This window comes from Musca vetustissima, unplaced genomic scaffold, assembly GCF_032173495.1.
Source record: "Musca vetustissima isolate MV318-11 ecotype Yass unplaced genomic scaffold, APGP_CSIRO_Mvet_v1 utg75198, whole genome shotgun sequence".
NCBI classification, from domain to species: domain Eukaryota; kingdom Metazoa; phylum Arthropoda; class Insecta; order Diptera; family Muscidae; genus Musca; species Musca vetustissima.
The window spans coordinates 37,250-56,140 of record NW_026877125.1 but is presented as its reverse complement, the minus strand read 5'-3'; the positions used below and the strand labels follow the sequence as shown (position 1 = coordinate 56,140).

The following is an 18,891-nucleotide window of genomic DNA, read 5'->3' as shown; positions in this document are numbered from 1 at the left end:
TTTTTTTGTAATGTGTTCCATAAATTTGATATATTGATGTTGAAGCTGTTTGGTTTTTTTAATATTTTTTCTGGTGTGGAAAACAAAATCTGCGGCTATTCCCATTTCTTTTTTCAAAAATTCTCCAAATAAGGAGGTTTGCTGATTACTGGAAAATACAAAAATACACATATTTAATAGATTTTTTTTTTAAAGAATTTTTATAAAATTATTCCACTTACCAAAAAACAAAGGCATACTCTTCTTCTTCTTCCTCTTCGTTGCAGTTGTCCAGTCCCGTCCATTCCAATTGTCCTTCTTTTCAACATATTTTCCCTCATCATCATCACAGCAAAATGTGTAAAGAAACAAATAATCTTATAAATATTTTTTGTTGTTGTTCTTGTTATATTTTGTTTTCTTCTTCTTTTTTATCTCATAATTGATTTACGAAGTTGTTGTTGTTTTTTTTTTTCTTTACATCTCTCCTATCCTCCTCCATTTGCTTAACAGGCACAACCACCCTCTGGATCCTTTTGTTCATTTTGCTGTCCCAATTGTATATCCTGCATAGCATCCGATGGCTTGTTGTCTGCAGCCGAATCCATGCCCGGCAATGCAGCAGCCACACGTCGGAACAACAACTTAACATTATAACCCGACTTGGCACTTGTCTCAATAAACATTACATTCAGCTCCTTGGCCTTGCGTTCACCCTCCTCGGTGGAGACCAAACGTTTATCAGCCAAATCTGTTTTATTTCCAACCAACATTATTATGACATCACTACCCCTTTCGGTGCGTACATCATCGATCCACTTGGAAGTTTGATAAAATGAATTGGTATTGGTAATGTCATACACCACCACAGCCACTGTCGAATCCCGTATGTAGGAGGGTATCAGCGAACGAAAACGTTCCTGACCTGCCGTATCCCACAATTGCAAGCGCACAGTACGATCCTCTAAGTACATGGTTTTCGAGAGAAAATCAATACCAATGGTAGCCTGATAGGTGTTGTCAAACGAATCGTACATGAAACGTGTAATTAGCGAGGTCTTACCGACGCTCTGCTCCCCCAGGAATACCAATTTGAATTTACGCAAGGGATTGCCAAAATCACCAGATGACATAGTTGCCTGGGGTAATGGTGAATGGGGATTGGGTGACATGTTTGGTTTTTTCTTACTTTTTTTCTTCTCTAAAAAACTTCAAAAAAATTGCCAAAAAATATCCACCTCCCGATTTCTTTATTCCAAAAACTCCTTTACTTTGGCTGGTAAATGGGAAATTTTTGGAAAAAGCCAAACTTTTCTTTGAAAATTTTTCGTTTCACTTTTCTTTTTTTCCTTTTTTGGTTTATAGATTTTTCCCAAGGAGGAGTTTGCTGACCTCTTACGTTTTTGGTATTACTTGCTAGGCGAATGTATAAAATATGAATAACCACACCAGAGAGAAACGTATAAGGCAAGCGAGCATGAAAAACCAAGGATAAAAGGGAATAAGGAAGTTTCTCTCATTTGGGTACTTGTGCTCCACAATGTTGCCATATCCCCCCATTCAATATGGCAACATTGTGGAGCAACCCCCAAAAAACCAAAGGAACTTAACATCTGTTTAACTCTTTCAGGACTAATGTAACGGAATTTAAGGGTGTTGGTTTCAATAACAATTTTATTTCATATGGCAATGCCATAGAAAAATTATTTTAAAAAATCCACAACTAAAAGTGGGCTGTGAAAAAAAATTATTTTAAAAGTCCACAGGCTGCGAAATAATTATTTTAAAAAAGTCACTCCTAAAAGTAGGCTGTGAAATAATTATTTTAAAAAGTCACTCCTAAAAGTAGGCTGTGAAAAAATATTTTAAAACACCCTAACCTAAAAGTAGGCTGTGAAAAAAAATTATTTAAAAAATCCACGCCTATTTTTAAAGCTTGAAAAAAATTATTTAAAAAAATCCACACCAATTATAACAGCTTGAAAAAAATATTTAAAAAAATCCACGCCTATTTTTAAAGCTTGAAAAAAATTATTTAAAAAAATCCACGCCAATTATAACAGCTTGAAAAAAATATTTAAAAAAATCCACGCCTATTTTCAATAGCTTGAAAGAATTATCTTAAAAAAACCACGCCTATTTTTAATAGCTTGAAAAAAAATATTTAAAAAAAAACACACATATTTTAACAGCTTGAAAACATTATTTTAACAATCCACGCCTATTATACTTACTTAGCTGGCTTGTGACAGATCTTTCATTCCATAAGCTGAGCTTAGAAAAGATTTAAAGGCGCGTCGTCCTTTTGCGCAGTTTTTCCAATTTGAAAGACCATTTTCGGCAATGTTGTCTTCGACTTGATCTTTCCATTGTATTCGTGGCCTTCCCCTTCTGCGTGAACCATTAGCTGGTTCACTTTTACATGCCTTCTGGGCTTGAGCATCTTCATCAAATCCCACAACATGACCTAGCCAACGTCGCTGCAGCTCAATACGTCTAACAATGTGGATGTCCGAGAGTAGCTTGTACAACTCATGGTTCATTCCACGGCGATATTCACCGTCAACGCAGATCGGCCCATAGATCTTTCGGAGAATTTTTCTTTCAAACACCCCATTAACAGCACGGGTAGTCTCAGCGTCTTGTAAAGTGTGAGTTTGGTCTGGCGGGAGGTGACCTTGTTTCTAAACTGCTTACTTAGATCATAGTAGCATCTGTTGGCCATCACAATCCTTCTGCGAATTTCAAAACTGATGTCATTCGTTTTATTTATGGCGCTACCAAGGTATATAAAAGCTTTAACTACCTCGAAGCTGTAGTTCTCAAGTTCCACAGTTGGTCCGAGTCTACTGGACGTCTTGCTGCACGTTGATACCATCAGCTTGGTCTTCTCACCGTTTACTGCCAGACCCACTTTGGCAGATTCCTTCTCAATTTGTTCAACGATGGCTGTTCGACCGCTCTCAATGTTCGGCCCATTATATTGATGTCATCGGCGTAGGCGAGTAACATATGTCGTTTGGTGTACAGAGTGCAATTTCTGTTCACCTTTGCGTCTCGTATGACCTTGTTAAAAAGATCACACGACAAACTATCACCTTGTCTGAATCCTCGTTCTGTATTGAAGTGCTTCGATAGGCTCTTTCGACTTTAACTGCTGACCTTGTGCAACATAAAGTTATACTGCATATCCGTATTAATTTTGCAGGAATGCCGAACGTATACATGACTTTAAACACCTCTGAACGGATAGAGCTGTCAAATGCGGCATTATAATCGGCGAATAGATGGAATGTTTCAATGTGTTTTTCGTTGGTCTTTTCCAGGATTTGGTTGAGAGTGAAAATCTGGTCAATGTGGTGGATTTGCCAGGTCTGAAGCCGCATTGGTATGGTCCAAGGATGTCATTGACCATTGGCAGTACGCTGAATAGCACTTTATATGCAATGGGAAGAAGACTTATTTCTCTACATTTGGCACATCTTCTTGTCTTGTCTCATTTTTTTGTGCACGGGACACAGGATGCTGATATTCCAATCATTGGACATGCATTTCTCTAGCCAAATTGCATCTGAGCACCAGTCTTGAATAGTTCGGCTGGTAATCCATCGGCACCTGCTGCTTTATTATTCTTCAGCCGATTGATTGCTATTCTGTCTTCATCTTGGTTTGCTGGTATACACTCTATACCGTCAACTCTTACTGGTTCTGGGGTATCTTTTTCACCGCCCCTATTTGATACCAGAAGCTTTGCAAAATGCTCCTTCCAGATCCTCAACACGTGTCTGTATCTGCCACCAGGTTTTCTTCTTCATTTCTACCGGAGGATGTGCCTGCACCAAAACCTTCGGTTTGGTGTTTTACTCGTTGGTAAAATTTTCGGACTTCATTCTGACTCCTGTACATCCGGATTTGCTTACGCTCAAGGTTTTTCTTGTTCTTTCCACTTTTTTTCTGAAAACACGTTTCACCTCTCTCCTATTCTCCCGATAATTCACCATCACATTACGTGTTGCTGTTGTCTGCAAGGTTGCCCTATACGCTGCGTTTTTCACATCAGTAGCATTACGACACACCTGATCGTACCATGATCGTTTCTTGATGGTGGTTTTTGTTACCCAAGTGTTGATTTTGCTGCAGTGTGTAGGGAGTGGGCAATTCTTTGCCATTGTGTTTCTATATTATTATCGGGACTATGGGTGCTTTCGTCAAGCAAGTGGGTAAATTGAGCGGAGTAGGCCTCGGCTATCTGTTGTGTTTGCAGCTTTTCGACGTCGAGTTTCCGTGTTGTGTTAGATCGCACCTTTGCTGCTACCTTATGACGGGTGCGTACCTTGGCTGTCACAAGGTAATGGACCGAATCGATATTCGCTTCTCGTATGCATCAAACGTCTAAAACAATGAATGAATACCTTCCGTCTATCACAACATGATCGATTTGATTTTTCGTTGTTCGATCGGGAGAAATCCAAGTGGCCTTGTGTATATCGAGATGCTTGAATCTGGCGCTCAATCAGTCCTTCATGTCGTTGGCGAATGTTTCTTCATGAAGGCTGAATTTTCCGATGGTGGGACCAAAGATTTTTTCCCTTCCGATTTTTGCATTAAAATCTCCTAACAGAATTTTAATGACATGGCCAGGGCAGCGATCATATGCTGTTTCTAGGCGTTCGTAAAATATGTTTTTGGTCTGTTCATCTTTGTCTTCGGTCGGAGCATGGACTGATTATAGCAATTCGCTCATCTACTGGAGTGAATCTAAAGACGAGGTATTTTATTCTCCTGTTAACCATAAATCCGCAGACAAATTCATGTTTCGTTTCATGGCATCTATGATACAGGGCGTAATCCGCATCTGATTTACTTACGCCTGTCCCTTTCCGTCGCATTTCCTGTAAGGCAATAATATAATATCCGCCAAAGCGAGAACTGCGCCTGTTCGTTGTACAACGTGCGCACATTCCAAGTGCAGATTCGCAGATCGTGGTCCTTTATACGTTTGCGGGGGTCGTCAACATTAGGAGGGTTTGTTTTCTTTTTCTTTGCTTTTTCATAGTAGGAGGGGTTTTCCGAGTGTGGGCAACTAACCCGACGCCTCAACCTATTTTATAGTTCTTATGGGTGAACTCGCGGCACATATTAGCTCTCTACTTCAACGGGTGATGAAAAATAGCTACCCTAGGTGACACCGCGGGGAGGCCAGCGTCCACAATTGAGATGAAAGAGGGACCAAGATAAGCCTGGACTTTGCCATGTTAAAGCCAACCAGAGCCGTTGCTTGGTACTTATCATCCCCTACTCCACCCTACACCTAAAAATAGGCTATGAAAAAATTATTTTAAAAATCCACACCTATTTTAACAGATTAAAAAAATTATTTTAAGAATCAACGCCTATTTTAACAGCTTGAAAAAATTATTTTAAAATTCCCGCCTATTGTAGGAGCTTGAAAAATTGTTTTAAAAATTCACCCCTCTAAATGAGACTTTTTTCAAGATTTAATTATAGGATTGATTTTTTAAATTATTTTTCAAAATCCCAAAAATTATCAATCAATATACCACCCTAGCATAACACCGATTCTGCGCAATGCGCAAAGGATATCAATGTTTTGACATTTCTTTTGTGACGTCCTTTTTGTATCCTGTGAGAGCGAGAGTAAACTGGACACTTGGGGGTTGTATTGATTTTTGTAAAACGTCACTCCGACGAAGTAAAAAACAAAAACAACACATCCTATACACACTGAAGAAGAATAATTTTTCCTTCCGTCTATGTGTGTGTGATAGAATCCTTAGATGATTCTTCATTAGAAGTGTAGTGGATAATATTTCCATGTAACTTCTTAGGGATCCACATAAAAAGGTCTTCCACCATCCCCACAAAAAAGGAAAAAAACAAAAATATTCCATTTCCACAAACAAAAAAATCGATTCGACATCAAAAGCTATTGAATGCTTATTGAATCCTATCGCGATTATATTGTTGAGCTTGTGACCGAGTGCAGTATGAAGCGGCAGAATGTTAGGACCCTGTCATTGGTGGTATGTACCTTCACATATTTGTTAATTGGAGCAGCTGTCTTCGATAGTTTGGAATCGGATTTCGAATCGAAACGTTGGGATTTTCTGCAAGCGGTGAAGAATAATTTCATGAAAAAATACAATGTCACGGCGGAGGATTTTCGCATGATGGAAATTGTGATAATCGAAAATAAGCCACACAAGGCCGGTCCCCAGTGGAAATTTGCGGGGGCATTTTATTTTGCCACTGTAGTTTTGGCGATGATAGGATATGGTCACTCAACACCGGTCACCATTGGGGGTAAGGCGTTTTGTATGGCCTATGCTATGGTGAGTGATCGGAAATTTAAAAAATGAGGTTAGAAATAATACAAAAAAAATATATTTCAGGTTGGCATACCTTTGGGTCTGGTCATGTTCCAATCGATTGGTGAACGTTTGAATAAATTTGCCTCGGTCATCATTAGAAGAGCCAAGCGTTATATGCACTGCAGCCACACGGAAGCAACGGAAATGAATTTAATGTTGGCCACCGGAATGTTGTCATCGATTATTATCACCACCGGAGCTGCAGTATTTTCTCGCTATGAGGGTTGGAGCTACTTCGATAGTTTCTATTATTGTTTTGTCACTTTGACAACAATTGGATTTGGTGATTATGTGGCTCTACAAAACGACCAGGCCTTAATGAATAAGCCAGGGTATGTGGCCCTCAGTTTGGTTTTCATTCTCTTCGGTTTGGCAGTGGTGGCTGCCAGTATCAATTTGCTGGTATTGCGGTTTATGACGATGTAAGTAGGAATTATTTATTTTTTCAAACCGGGGATTTTTTAAATAATTTTTTCAAGCATCTAAAATAGGCGTGGATTTCTAAAATAATTTTTTTCAAACTTCTAAATTAGGCGTGGATTTCCAAAATAATTTTTTTTTAACTTGTAATATAGGCGTGGATTTCTAAAATAATTTTTTCAAACTTCTAAAATAGGCGTGGATTTCTAAAATAATCTTTTCAAACTTCTAAAATAGGCGAGGATTTCTTAAATAATTTTTTCAAACTTCTAAAATAGGCGTGGATTTCTAAAATAATTTTTTCAAACTTCTAAAATAGACGTGGATTTCTAAATCAATTTTAAAACTTCTAAAATAGGCGTGGATTTCTAAAATAATTTTTTCAAACTTCTAAAATAGACGTGGATTTCTAAATCAATTTTAAAACTTCTAAAATAGGCGTGGATTTCTAAAATAATTTTTTCAAACTTCTAAAATAGACGTTGATTTCTAAAATAATTTTTTCAAACTTCTAAAATAGGCGTGGTTTTATAAAATAATAGTTTCAAACTTCTAAAATAGGCGTGGATTTCTAAAATAATTTTTTCAAACTTCTAAAATAGGCGTGGATTTCTAAAATAATTTTTTCAAACTTCTAAAATAGGCGTGGATTTCTAAAGGAGTATTTTTTCATGTACCGAAAATAGGCGTGGATTTCTAAAATAATTTTTTCAAACTTCTAAAATAGGCGTGGATTTCTAAAATAATTTTTTCAAACTTCTAAAATAGGCGTGGATTTCTAAAATAATTTTTTCAAACTTCTAAAATAGGCGTGGATTTCTAAAATAATTTTTTCAAACTTCTAAAATAGGCGTGGATTTCTAAAATAATTTTTTCAAACTTCTAAAATAGGCGTGGATTTCTAAAATAATTTTTTCAAACTTCTAAAATAGGCGTGGATTTCTAAAATATTTTTTTTTAAACTTCTAAAATAGGCGTGGATTTCTAAAATAATTTTTTCAAACTTCTAAAATAGGCGTGGATTTCTAAAATAATTTTTTCAAACTTCTAAAATAGGCGTGGATTTCTAAAATAATTTTTTCAAACTTCTAAAATAGGCGTGGATTTCTAAAATAATTTTTTCAAACTTCTAAAATAGGCGTGGATTTCTAAAATAATTTTTTCAAACTTCTAAAATAGGCGTGGATTTCTAAAATATTTTTTTTTAAACTTCTAAAATAGGCGTGGATTTCTAAAATAATTTTTTCAAACTTCTAAAATAGGCGTGGATTTCTAAAATAATTTTTTCAAACTTCTAAAATAGGCGTGGATTTCTAAAATAATTTTTTCAAACTTCTAAAATAGGCGTGGATTTCTAAAATAATTTTTTCAAACTTCTAAAATAGGCGTGGATTTCTAAAATAATTTTTTCAAACTTCTAAAATAGGCGTGGATTTCTAAAATAATTTTTTCAAACTTCTAAAATAGGCGTGGATTTCTAAAATAATTTTTTCAAACTTCTAAAATAGGCGTGGATTTCTAAAATAATTTTTTCAAACTTCTAAAATAGGCGTGGATTTCTAAAATAATTTTTTCAAACTTCTAAAATAGGCGTGGATTTCTAAAATAATTTTTTCAAACTTCTAAAATAGGCGTGGATTTCTAAAATAATATTTTTTCAAGGCCTATCAAAGGCGTGGATTTCTAAAATAATATTTTTTCAAGGCCTATCAAAGGCGTGGATTTCTAAAATAATTTTTTCAAACTTCTAAAATAGGCGTGGATTTCTAAAATAATTTTTTCAAACTTCTAAAATAGGCGTGGATTTCTAAAATAATTTTTTCAAACTTCTAAAATAGGCGTGGATTTCTAAAATAATTTTTTCAAACTTCTAAAATAGGCGTGGATTTCTAAAATAATTTTTTCAAACTTCTAAAATAGGCGTGGATTTCTAAAATAATTTTTTCAAACTTCTAAAATAGGCGTGGATTTCTAAAATAATTTTTTCAAACTTCTAAAATAGGCGTGGATTTCTAAAATAATTTTTTTTTCTTCCTCTTTCCAGGCAAGCCGAAGATGCCAAACGCGACGAACAGGATGCCCAAAATTTGGCAGCCGCAAATGCACCCGTTACCTTCGACACGGAACACAGTTACAATATACACGGTAAACTATTGAATAGTTCCAATTATATGACAGAATATGATGAGACGGCATCGATATGTTCGTGCACCTGTTTGGGCGGTACTCGCTGTATGAACCATGAAACATTTGCCGATCCCGATTTTAGACCCACAGATATTATTGCCAGTACGATTAGCTTGAAACGTGCCTCAGTCTGATATCAATCTCTGCCCCAGTTGGCTGAATGTGATTGTTATGGCCGAATGTCAGCTGCAAAGTCGTCGTCATCGTCTCGTTGTTATTTGAATTGTTGTGCCAAAAATGAAATCTCCAAATCGTCAGAATGTATTGTTGGTTATCGTATATTGAAATATACATCGGATAGTCCCATCAGCTGTTTTATGTGTAGTAATTCATCTTAAGTGGCAAAAAAATGGAATGGAGTAAATGGTGGTTATGAATAAAAAAATTAATTAAATTTTTAAAATTAATTATTCCCAAGATGAAACCAAAATTAGAACACAAAAATAGAAGTACCCTTTTATCTTAAATTCTTCCAATATGCAACTGACATTTAAGAGATATAAATAAAAAATCTTTAAAAAAATTACTTAAACTCATGGATTTTTAAAATAATTTTGTTCAAGCTCCTACAATAGGCGTGGATTTAAAAAAAAAAATAAAAACTCCTAAAATAGGCGTGGATTCTTAAACTATTTACGTGAATTTCTATAGGATGATCTTATTGCGTGCTGCGATAGCGCAATTCCCATGGAGCCTTCGTCTACGACGTCATCTTCTTCGTCGGAGTACGGAACTCCACCGCAGTCTCCTCAACAGCAACCAAGTATGCAGCATTTAACACCGCACGTTGCTGTTCCACCCCTGACAGTGCATCGTTTCTGTAATTTAATTGCAACGGTCTTCGAGGAAAAATAGATGAGATAGTGGACTTCAAGAATCGGAAGAATATTTTGGTCGCGGCGGTGCAGAAAACCAAGCTCAATGAAAATTGTAGCCAGAAGTGGAGGTGGAGGCCTAGCATTCCCTATGCACCACTCTGTTCAATACAGGTCTATCTCGCTTGAGCTTGACTCTAGTGACCCATACATGGAATGTTAAATGCAGTTAAATGTGGTAGGGGAGACTGGGGCACCTTCGGCATCGGGGCACCTTCGGCAATCGCGTTTTCGATATGAAGCTCTCACCGTACATCACTAGTTTCGATACATAGGTATCGAATATCGAAATAAATAACTGACACAAAGTTTGAAATTTCTAGCTAATAAGCTTATTTAGATACATGGGTTTTTGTATTTTTGTAGATGTTTCTGTAATATTTCAATTCCATTTCGTAAGTATTTCGTGTATAAAACTTTTTAAATTTTTAAGATAATATTATTAAAAAGTGGTTAACTACGATGTGTATTATTATAGAAATATTTAAAAATGTAATGTTTTTACAAAACTGATCGAAAAAATGAACAAAACTATAAAAAGTACATTCGGGGTACATTCGGCATTTTAAAGTGGGGCACATTCGGCCATATACAGATTGTGCAATATTGTTTTTGAGTTTGTCTTTAAAAATAATCCTTTAATATGGTTCGAAATTGCATATATAAGATCAAACGTGCTTGTATTGACGAAAATGCGATAGAAAACCCCTAATTCTGATGCTGTGTGCGACCTTGAGATATAAACGTCCTCAGCTAGAAAATAAAGCCCTATAATTCAAACATTGTGTGGCGTATTAAAACCAAATAGAGCCTTTAGAGGATCAGAATTTCAACCAGACTGATAACGATGACAATTACCCGGCTATGGCTATGGTGCCGAATGTGCCCCATCAAATGCCGAAGCTACCCCGGGTTGGGGCACATTCGGCGAATTTGACTTTTTTTACAAAACTGTAAAATTTTTTAACTAATACTATTTTTTTATATCTTTTTGGTACTATTTTTTATAACTAAGTGTCAGAGGACAAAAATCAGCCATAAAGTTGTTATATATGTTGAATAAGTACTGAGATATAGAGCTCTAAAAAACAAGTGCCGAAGGTGCCCCAGTCTCCCCTACTGCCGAGGTAGAGGTGCTTAACGTGTACATACCGCCGATTAATAGCTGTGAACCGCGTTATTTGCCAACATTATTTCTATTGGAGGGCAATAACCGACTGGTGCTAGGGGACTTCAATGCCCATCATGAGTTGTGGCATTCCGTCCTAGGTAATGACCAGAGGGGAACATAACCATTGTGTCACCAGGTCAAACCATAGGAAAGCCAAAGCACGTCATCTCCACACATATAAGTCGAGGACTTAACCAGAACCGGCCGTGCGACAGAACAGTGTTGGTAGCGTTTGACCTATCAAAAGCCTTTGATACTGTCAACCATGCCACGCTATTTGAGGTCATTTAGAGCACTTCGGCAGGGTGGAGGGATTTCTCCGGAACTGTTTAACCTCTACCTTTCCGGTATTCCACGCCCTTCGGACGGCATATGCATATGATTGTACGATCATGGCGTCAGTTCGCATTGTTGAGGACATATGTGTGTGGTTGAACGCCTATTTCGTCGAATTAGCAATCTGGGCAATCATCCCAACCATCATATGGTGTATAGGACTCCCTCACCCAGGCGTGTCAGGAAGGACCTACATGATCTAGAGAGGTTCAACGTTACAAAAGGGAGTCTCTAGATCAAGTTGACTATGAGCAGGTCTGAATAGCATTCATATGATACAGTAGCCGCAGCGCTGAACGGATGCAGATTGAATGCCGTCCTCGGAGCTCATCCCCACCCATAGCAGCTGAAGAACGTAAGCTGCCCAGATAAACCAAAGTAGTTTTGGTATAATTACGTTCAGGATGGTACAGTCATCTCAATTCGTATTGGACACGGATTGATGACCAGATGCAAGATGTCTGCCCAACAAGTGAAACGGGCCCTCATAGCACACGGCACTTATTCAATTGCTCAGCCAAATAACAAGTGATAAAAGCAATAGGGTTGCTACAACAACATAGGATGAGCTTCTGATTTTCTATAAGGAAAACCTGGTGGTTTCCTATCACAAATTCTGCTGGTCTTCTATATGTAGACCTACGAGGCCACCTATCAGAAAACCTTGTTGTCTTTCCAAATAATTTCACAGCAATTTCCATTTGTATCCCATTCGGTATAAATACAAGATTTCAGTTTTCGATTATATGAATCATTTATTTCAATTACTTTTAAATACTCTCTTAAAACAAATTGTGTTCCATAAATATATATTTAATTCTATTTACTTTTAATATATATAAAACTTTATACTGTCCATTTAAATGTTAGTTTTTAAAAAACTGCCTTGTGAAATAAATGAAATGAGGAACCAACAAAAAAGAAACTAGAATAAAACTAATGAAGGCTTATTGTAAAATAGAAGTATAAGAAGATAAAGAGTTTGATATCAATTTTAAAATAATAGGAAGAACATTTCTATATTTAAATATAGATATACAATTTTCAAAGCAAATATATATGTTCATGATATCACATCGATGACAATCATGGAGGATTTATAAATTTGACCATTTCCACATAAGCAATATTTATAATTGACCGGGAGGCCTAGAAGGTCTCATACGAGAGGATGGGCATTTTACAGCTACCTTGAATGTTTTTTCGCCTTCTACCGGTCTTTTTGAAATGATTTGAGTCTATTCCTGGAGGTGATTTTTTATAGTATAAAGAATTTTGGGGGAACGAATCCAAATTTTCCACATGAATTTCAAATTTCAACAATGTATCTCCAAAATTTTTCATAACAAGCCCAATTAATAAAAACGAATAGAAATCATAGCTTAATTAATAAATAATAAAAATCAAAAATAATAATAAATTAAAAAATAAATTATATGCTATGAGGCATAAATCCGAAGCAATGAATGCTTGCGCTTAACTGCTTATAATTATTAGCTATTCCAAAAAATATATAATATAATGCAATTCTCCTTTAAATACTTAAAAAAGTACTTACAGCTAAAATAATTATATTTTAAAAATGATCGATCATAATAATGGCGAGAGAGCAGCAACCACAGCAAAAACAAAATAAAAAACAAACAAAACGAAGTGATAAGGCCATCAATTTTAAAGTGGTGCTACACAGGGGGGCAAATGGAGTAGTGCTGCTAAACAGCTTATTTGTTCATGAGTGTGTGTATATGTGTTTGTGTAATAATATTTAACTAGACATATATAGGTATATGTATATACGCGACATTGCATTTAATTGTGACTAATAAATTTGTAGTTTTTTGTTGTTGGAGCCAAGTAACACATCAAGGAGCTGAGTTTAACCATCCGAGAGAGAGAGCAAATGTATAAGTGTGTGTTTGTGTAATTTCTTCCTTCCTTTTATACATCATCAAATAAACGCCTTGGTGGTTCGATGCGATTTGATCCCGATGTTGCCATAAAATCATCTTCTTCATAATCACCAAATTCCAAACGATAATGACTGGTGGAGGGTGGTTGTACTTGGGTGCTTCGGCCAAAACGGCTGCTTATCTCATCGGATAATCCTCGAGATGTGGAGGTGTTATCACTATAGCGATTATTAGTTGATGGTTGATGTCCTCCCTTAAAGCCCACATGGGCCTCTGTGCTAACACCAAATCGCTCTTTCAGCTCATCGGACAGGGATCGCGGCAAAGTGTCATAACGTAAATTATCACCATTTCTAATCAAATCATCAGAGGGTACATTGGAGCCCAAACGACCAACCCCACCACCACCACCGGATCCTCCTGCAGTAGACACTGCATTATTCGCATTCAAATTACCATATTTATTGACATAAATATTGGCAGTTATTGCCTCATTGTTGCGAGAAAATTCTCTTCTACGATTCATAGCCTCCTCTGCTCGCTGACGTCTTCTCTTCTCCCGAGCAATCAAATCTTTGCCCTCCTGTACCAATTCCGTGGCTATCGTTTCGTTTTGCAAAAACTGTTGAAAGCCCATGGCGTTTAGTGCCCTCGAACCCAAACTAAACCATGTGGCCAAACAAAAGGCCAACATACACATGGGAAAGTAGATATTAAAACCATTCGATATGATTCCAATGACATCCATGTGACCCATAATCTGGGTATAATACGTTTCCATCACACGTTCCTTAATAATATGCGAATCCATGTGTATCAAACCCAAGAAATTCAAACACATGGGTGGTGTTAGACGACACAACAACATGCCACTGAATATCAAGCTATGCTCATTGGTCTGATGATGCGGTGCCAAATAGTACAGGTTGAGGAAACGTATACGCAATATTGTCGAATAAGTACAATAGAAGAGGTAGCACAGCACAATCATTGAGAAGACTTCAATGGTAAAGAAATCATAGCCATGTTTGGCCACATTAATGACATTGGCAAATATCGACAGAACCGGTCGACGTTGGAAAAATGTTAATTCACTCCACACAACCATACCGGACATAATCGCTGTGACCACACACAACGATTTCAGCAGAGGACTTCGCAGCAAACAAGCCCAATACCAATGCAGGGTCGGCGAATAGAAAAATCGGCCCAATTGCGAACGTGCTTTTGTAAATTCCGATTTAAAACGTCGATCCGATGAATGCATATTCCTGGAGACATCTTCCAAATATAATACCTTTTCGACCTGTACACTCCATAAGGCCTCTGTGCGTTGTAAGGTTTGTAGAGATTTTATCACTTGTCTGTGTATACGTACCAATGCTTTTTCAGAGGGTACAATAGTTGAAGTACCACCACCATTGCCGCCTCTTGAATAATTTCGAGCTGCCCGTTCTTGCAATTCTGTTGGTACTTTTCGCAAAATTGTCTCAACGCATGGGCGTAATTCATGATTATTGGGTACAGAACGTGTTATACCCTGCAACGATTCCAAAACATCGTCGACATTTTCTTCAGCCTCGGCTTTGTCAGCACTTAATTTTGCCGCCTTGAAATAGGCATATTGCAGAGTGAAGCCGGGTTTTGCATTATTCCACAGCGAACGAGGAACTTCGACCAAGGCATAACCTGAAAAACAAAAAAAAATATTCTTTAAAAAATCCACGCCTATTTGTCGTTATATCCTTGATAAAATATTCTTTAAAAAATCCACGCCTATTTGTCGTTATATCCTTGATAAAATATTCTTTAAAAAATCCACGCCTATTTGTCGTTATATCCTTGATAAAATATTCTTTAAAAAATCCACGCCTATTTGTCGTTATATCCTTGATAAAATATTCTTTAAAAAATCCACGCCTATTTGTCGTTATATCCTTGAAAAAATATTCTTTAAAAAATCCACGCCTATTTGTCGTTATATCCTTGATAAAATATTCTTTAAAAAATCCACGCCTATTTGTCGTTATATCCTTGATAAAATATTCTTTAAAAAATCCACGCCTATTTGTCGTTATATCCTTGATAAAATATTCTTTAAAAAATCCACGCTTATTTGTGGTTATATCCTTGAAAAAATATTCTTTAAAGAATCCACGCCTATTTGTCGTTATATCCTTGAAAAAATATTCTTTAAAGAATCCACGCTTATTTGTGGTTATATCCTTGAAAAAATATTCTTTAAAGAATCCACGCCTATTTGTCGTTATATCCTTGAAAACATATTCTTTAAAAAATCCACGCTTATTTGTGGTTATATCCTTGAAAAATATTCTTTAAAAAATCCACGATTATTTGTGGTTATATCCTTGAAAAAATATTCTTTAAAAAATCCACGATTATTTGTCATTATATCCTTGAAAAAATAAACTTTAAAAAATACACGCATATTTGTCGTTATATCCTTGAAAAAATATTCTTTAAAAAATCCACGCCTTTTTGTCGTTATATCCTTGAAAAAATATTCTTTAAAAAATCCACGCTTATTTGTCGTTATATCCTTGAAAAAATATTCTTTAAAAAATCCACGCTTATTTGTCGTTATATCCTTGAAAAAATATTCTTTAAAAAATCCACGCTTATTTGTCGTTATATCCTTGAAAAAATATTCTTTAAAAAATCCACGCTTATTTGTCGTTATATCCTTGAAAAATATTCTTTAAAAAACCCACACTTATTTGTCGTTATATCCTTGAAAAAATATTCTTTAAAAAATCCACGCTTATTTGTCGTTATATCCTTGAAAAAATATTCTTTAAAAAATCCACGCTTATTTGTGGTTATATCCTTGAAAAAATATTCTTTAAAAAATCCACGCTTATTTGTGGTTATATCCTTGAAAAAATATTCTTTAAAAAATCCACGCTTATTTGTGGTTATATCCTTGAACAAATATTCTTTAAAAAATCCACGCTTATTAGTGGTTATATCATTGAAAAAATATTCTTTAAAAAATCCACGCTTATTTGTGGTTATATCCTTGAAAAAATATTCTTTAAAAAATTCAAGCTTATTTGTGGTTACATCCTTGAAAAAAATATTCTTTAAAAAATCCACACTTATTTGTGGTTATATCCTTGAAAAAATATTCTTTAAAAAATCCACGCTTATTTGTCAATATAAAAAAATTAAGCTTTTATGCCTGTTTATCCTTGATTTTTTTTATCTTTTCAATTTCCTTACCCAATAACAACACCAACAGGAACAGACCCCATGTATTCGATGCCGATGATGCTATTGCCTTCAGCTTTTGCCAATCCAATGACACACCTTTGGCGGCAATATATATCAATAGTATACCACATATAAATAAATATGAACCATAATAAATGGCATTCTCTATTAGGGCCGATTTCAATTTGCCCTTTATCGTAAAGTCTCCAGCCTTTAAATAGGATTGCATTAATGGCATTATTAACCATGTTAGAAATTGCGATGTCCAATATATGATACGCCATAAATTGGGAAATACTTCATCGGGTATCATACCCCAAGGTTGTTGACATTCTGATGTTTTGGATAACAAGGCGGCGGCATGTGAAGATGATACTGTTGCTGACAATGATGACTCATTATGTTTCAATGAATGCTGTGGATGTATTGTGACTGTAGTGCCGGCATGTATGGTACCCATAGTGCCGCCTGGCATTGTTGTTATTGTTGTGATATTGTGTTCTTGTATACATTGCCGATATAATGTCTGGAAAAAAGTTTAAAAAAAAATATTTTTCAGATTTTTTACGTTATTATTTGTTGGTGTCATACTTACCGATGTCACATCCAATGGTATGGTGAAAACAATTAAAAATGAAAAACACCAGGCTGTTAAAACCGAAAGTGTTACAATAATATGCTGGCGTGGTATATTACCATAACGGTATAATGAAAAGCCGGCCAAGCACAAGGCCAAACATATGGCAAATGGTAATAAATAAGCCATAATTAATCGCTGGTTCTAAATAAAAAAGAAAATAAAACGGACGGTCTTGGCTATCTTTAGAAATGGTTACGTGATTTGTTTGCCAATTTGTGTGTTGTCGTTGTTGTTATATTGCGAACGAGAGGGAGCTAAGGAGGTTGGTTAGGATCAACTCCAGGTGAAATGTGCAAATTTTTTGTAGGCGAACGTGCGTGCTGTGTAGGTGTGTGTGAGTGTGGTTACTGCTGCTTCTCCTCCCCCCAAAAAATAAGTAGCTGGATTTAGTTCTTTGCGTTCTTGCGATTGTTGCCTTTTAAACGTTTCTCTTGCAACTGCCTGGCAGTATCACGTTGCATTTCCTCCAAGCGTTCCAGCGCCTGAGATTTCAATGGCATCAAATGTGGCTTACAAAATACTAGCTCCGGTTTATGTTCGAAATAGAGTTTACCCGTAGTGGGAACAATTAATTCGATTTTTTCCTTGCTATACAAATCCTCTTGGGCTTGAGTAGTTCTGCGGTTGGTGGTGGTGTTATTGATTTCTACATTGGCATTGGTTTTTGTCGTCATAATCAAAACGGGCGGCTGGCTGGCTTACAAAGCGACGACAACAACAAAGACCGACCACCAGTCAAAGAACGTACGTTCAACGTTGATCTTTGATGTTTGTTGTTCCTGTTGGGCTTTTTTTTGTGTTCTTACGTGATTCTTGAATCCACACGCACAACCACCACCTCCACCACTAAACAACAACGTGAAACATTAAACTTTTTTCTATCCTTTATATTAAATTGTCGTCGTCGTGTTGTTGTTGTAATCAAAAGTGTTCTTGTTTCTTTGTGGGGGGTGTATTTTTCTGATACTTTTTTTCTGGCTTTCAGCTTGCTTCAATGTGTTCTTTTCTTTCGATGTATTCACTTTCTTTTTAAATTATTTCCACATTTTTTAATTGTTGTTGTTGTATTTAATCACATTGATAATAAATATTTAATTTAAATATTAAATATTTTATACTTTTACTAAGTTTTATGCTGACACTGCCACAAGTAGAGTTGTGTCGTTGCGATATGCTAAGCAATAGTTCAATTGAGTGATTCATTGGAATGAAAAAGTGGGAACCATTTGGATTTTGGTTGTTCAATAACGGAAATTGTTTTTGTATTTCATTGCTGAAACTGAAACACTGGATTCAGTGAATTAGATTGAACAATTCTAGCAAGAATTTTGTATTCTTATAAAGGGATATATAGATCGATAGTTGACCAATTAATAATTCAAAGGAAAGCTATGTCGTTAATGGCATATGAGTAGTAAATGAGGGGGGCTATGGACAAAAATATAACATTAGAAACTATATTTTTGCGCAGGATAATTAGATGGAAAGGGATGAAATGTTTAAGGATATTCTTTCAAAGATCAATTCGGAAATAAACTTGGATTTTTTAAGGAATATTTTTCAAGAATATACAGACATATAAGCGTAGATTTTTAAAAATATTTTATTAAGGATATAATGACAAATAAGCGTGAATTTTTAAGGAATATTTTTCAAGGATATTTAGAACAAAAAGCGTGGATATAATGACAAATAAGCGTGGATTTTTTAAAGAATATTTTTTCAAGGATGTAATGGCAAATAAGCG

General features: G+C 35.8%; 4 protein-coding genes across 4 annotated transcripts; 1 reads left to right on the top strand and 3 right to left on the bottom strand.

The window, feature by feature from the left end:
- Positions 1-477: 477 nt before the first annotated feature.
- On the bottom strand, positions 478-1,191 carry LOC133321698 (ras-related protein Rab6-like). The gene has a single exon (XM_061530783.1). The coding sequence runs from the start codon at positions 1,149-1,151 to the stop codon at positions 486-488; it is 666 nt and encodes a 221-aa protein (XP_061386767.1). The 5' UTR covers positions 1,152-1,191; the 3' UTR covers positions 478-485.
- Positions 1,192-5,945: 4,754 nt separating this feature from the next.
- LOC133321697 (two pore potassium channel protein sup-9) lies at positions 5,946-9,154 on the top strand. The gene is made up of 3 exons (XM_061530782.1): positions 5,946-6,332; positions 6,393-6,793; positions 8,836-9,154. Exons 1-3 carry the CDS (start codon positions 5,988-5,990, stop codon positions 9,110-9,112), a joined length of 1,023 nt encoding a protein of 340 aa, XP_061386766.1. The 5' UTR covers positions 5,946-5,987; the 3' UTR covers positions 9,113-9,154.
- Positions 9,155-13,298: 4,144 nt separating this feature from the next.
- On the bottom strand, positions 13,299-17,274 carry LOC133321700 (LMBR1 domain-containing protein 2 homolog). The gene is made up of 4 exons (XM_061530785.1): positions 17,100-17,274; positions 16,972-17,030; positions 16,514-16,851; positions 13,299-14,959 (listed from the first exon to the last, which is right to left on the bottom strand). Exons 1-4 carry the CDS (start codon positions 17,268-17,270, stop codon positions 13,299-13,301), a joined length of 2,229 nt encoding a protein of 742 aa, XP_061386769.1. The 5' UTR covers positions 17,271-17,274.
- A 256-nt stretch (positions 17,275-17,530) lies between these two features.
- Positions 17,531-17,818, bottom strand: LOC133321699 (BBSome-interacting protein 1). Its single transcript, XM_061530784.1, has one exon. It carries the CDS (start codon positions 17,816-17,818, stop codon positions 17,531-17,533), a length of 288 nt encoding a protein of 95 aa, XP_061386768.1.
- Positions 17,819-18,891: the final 1,073 nt, after the last annotated feature.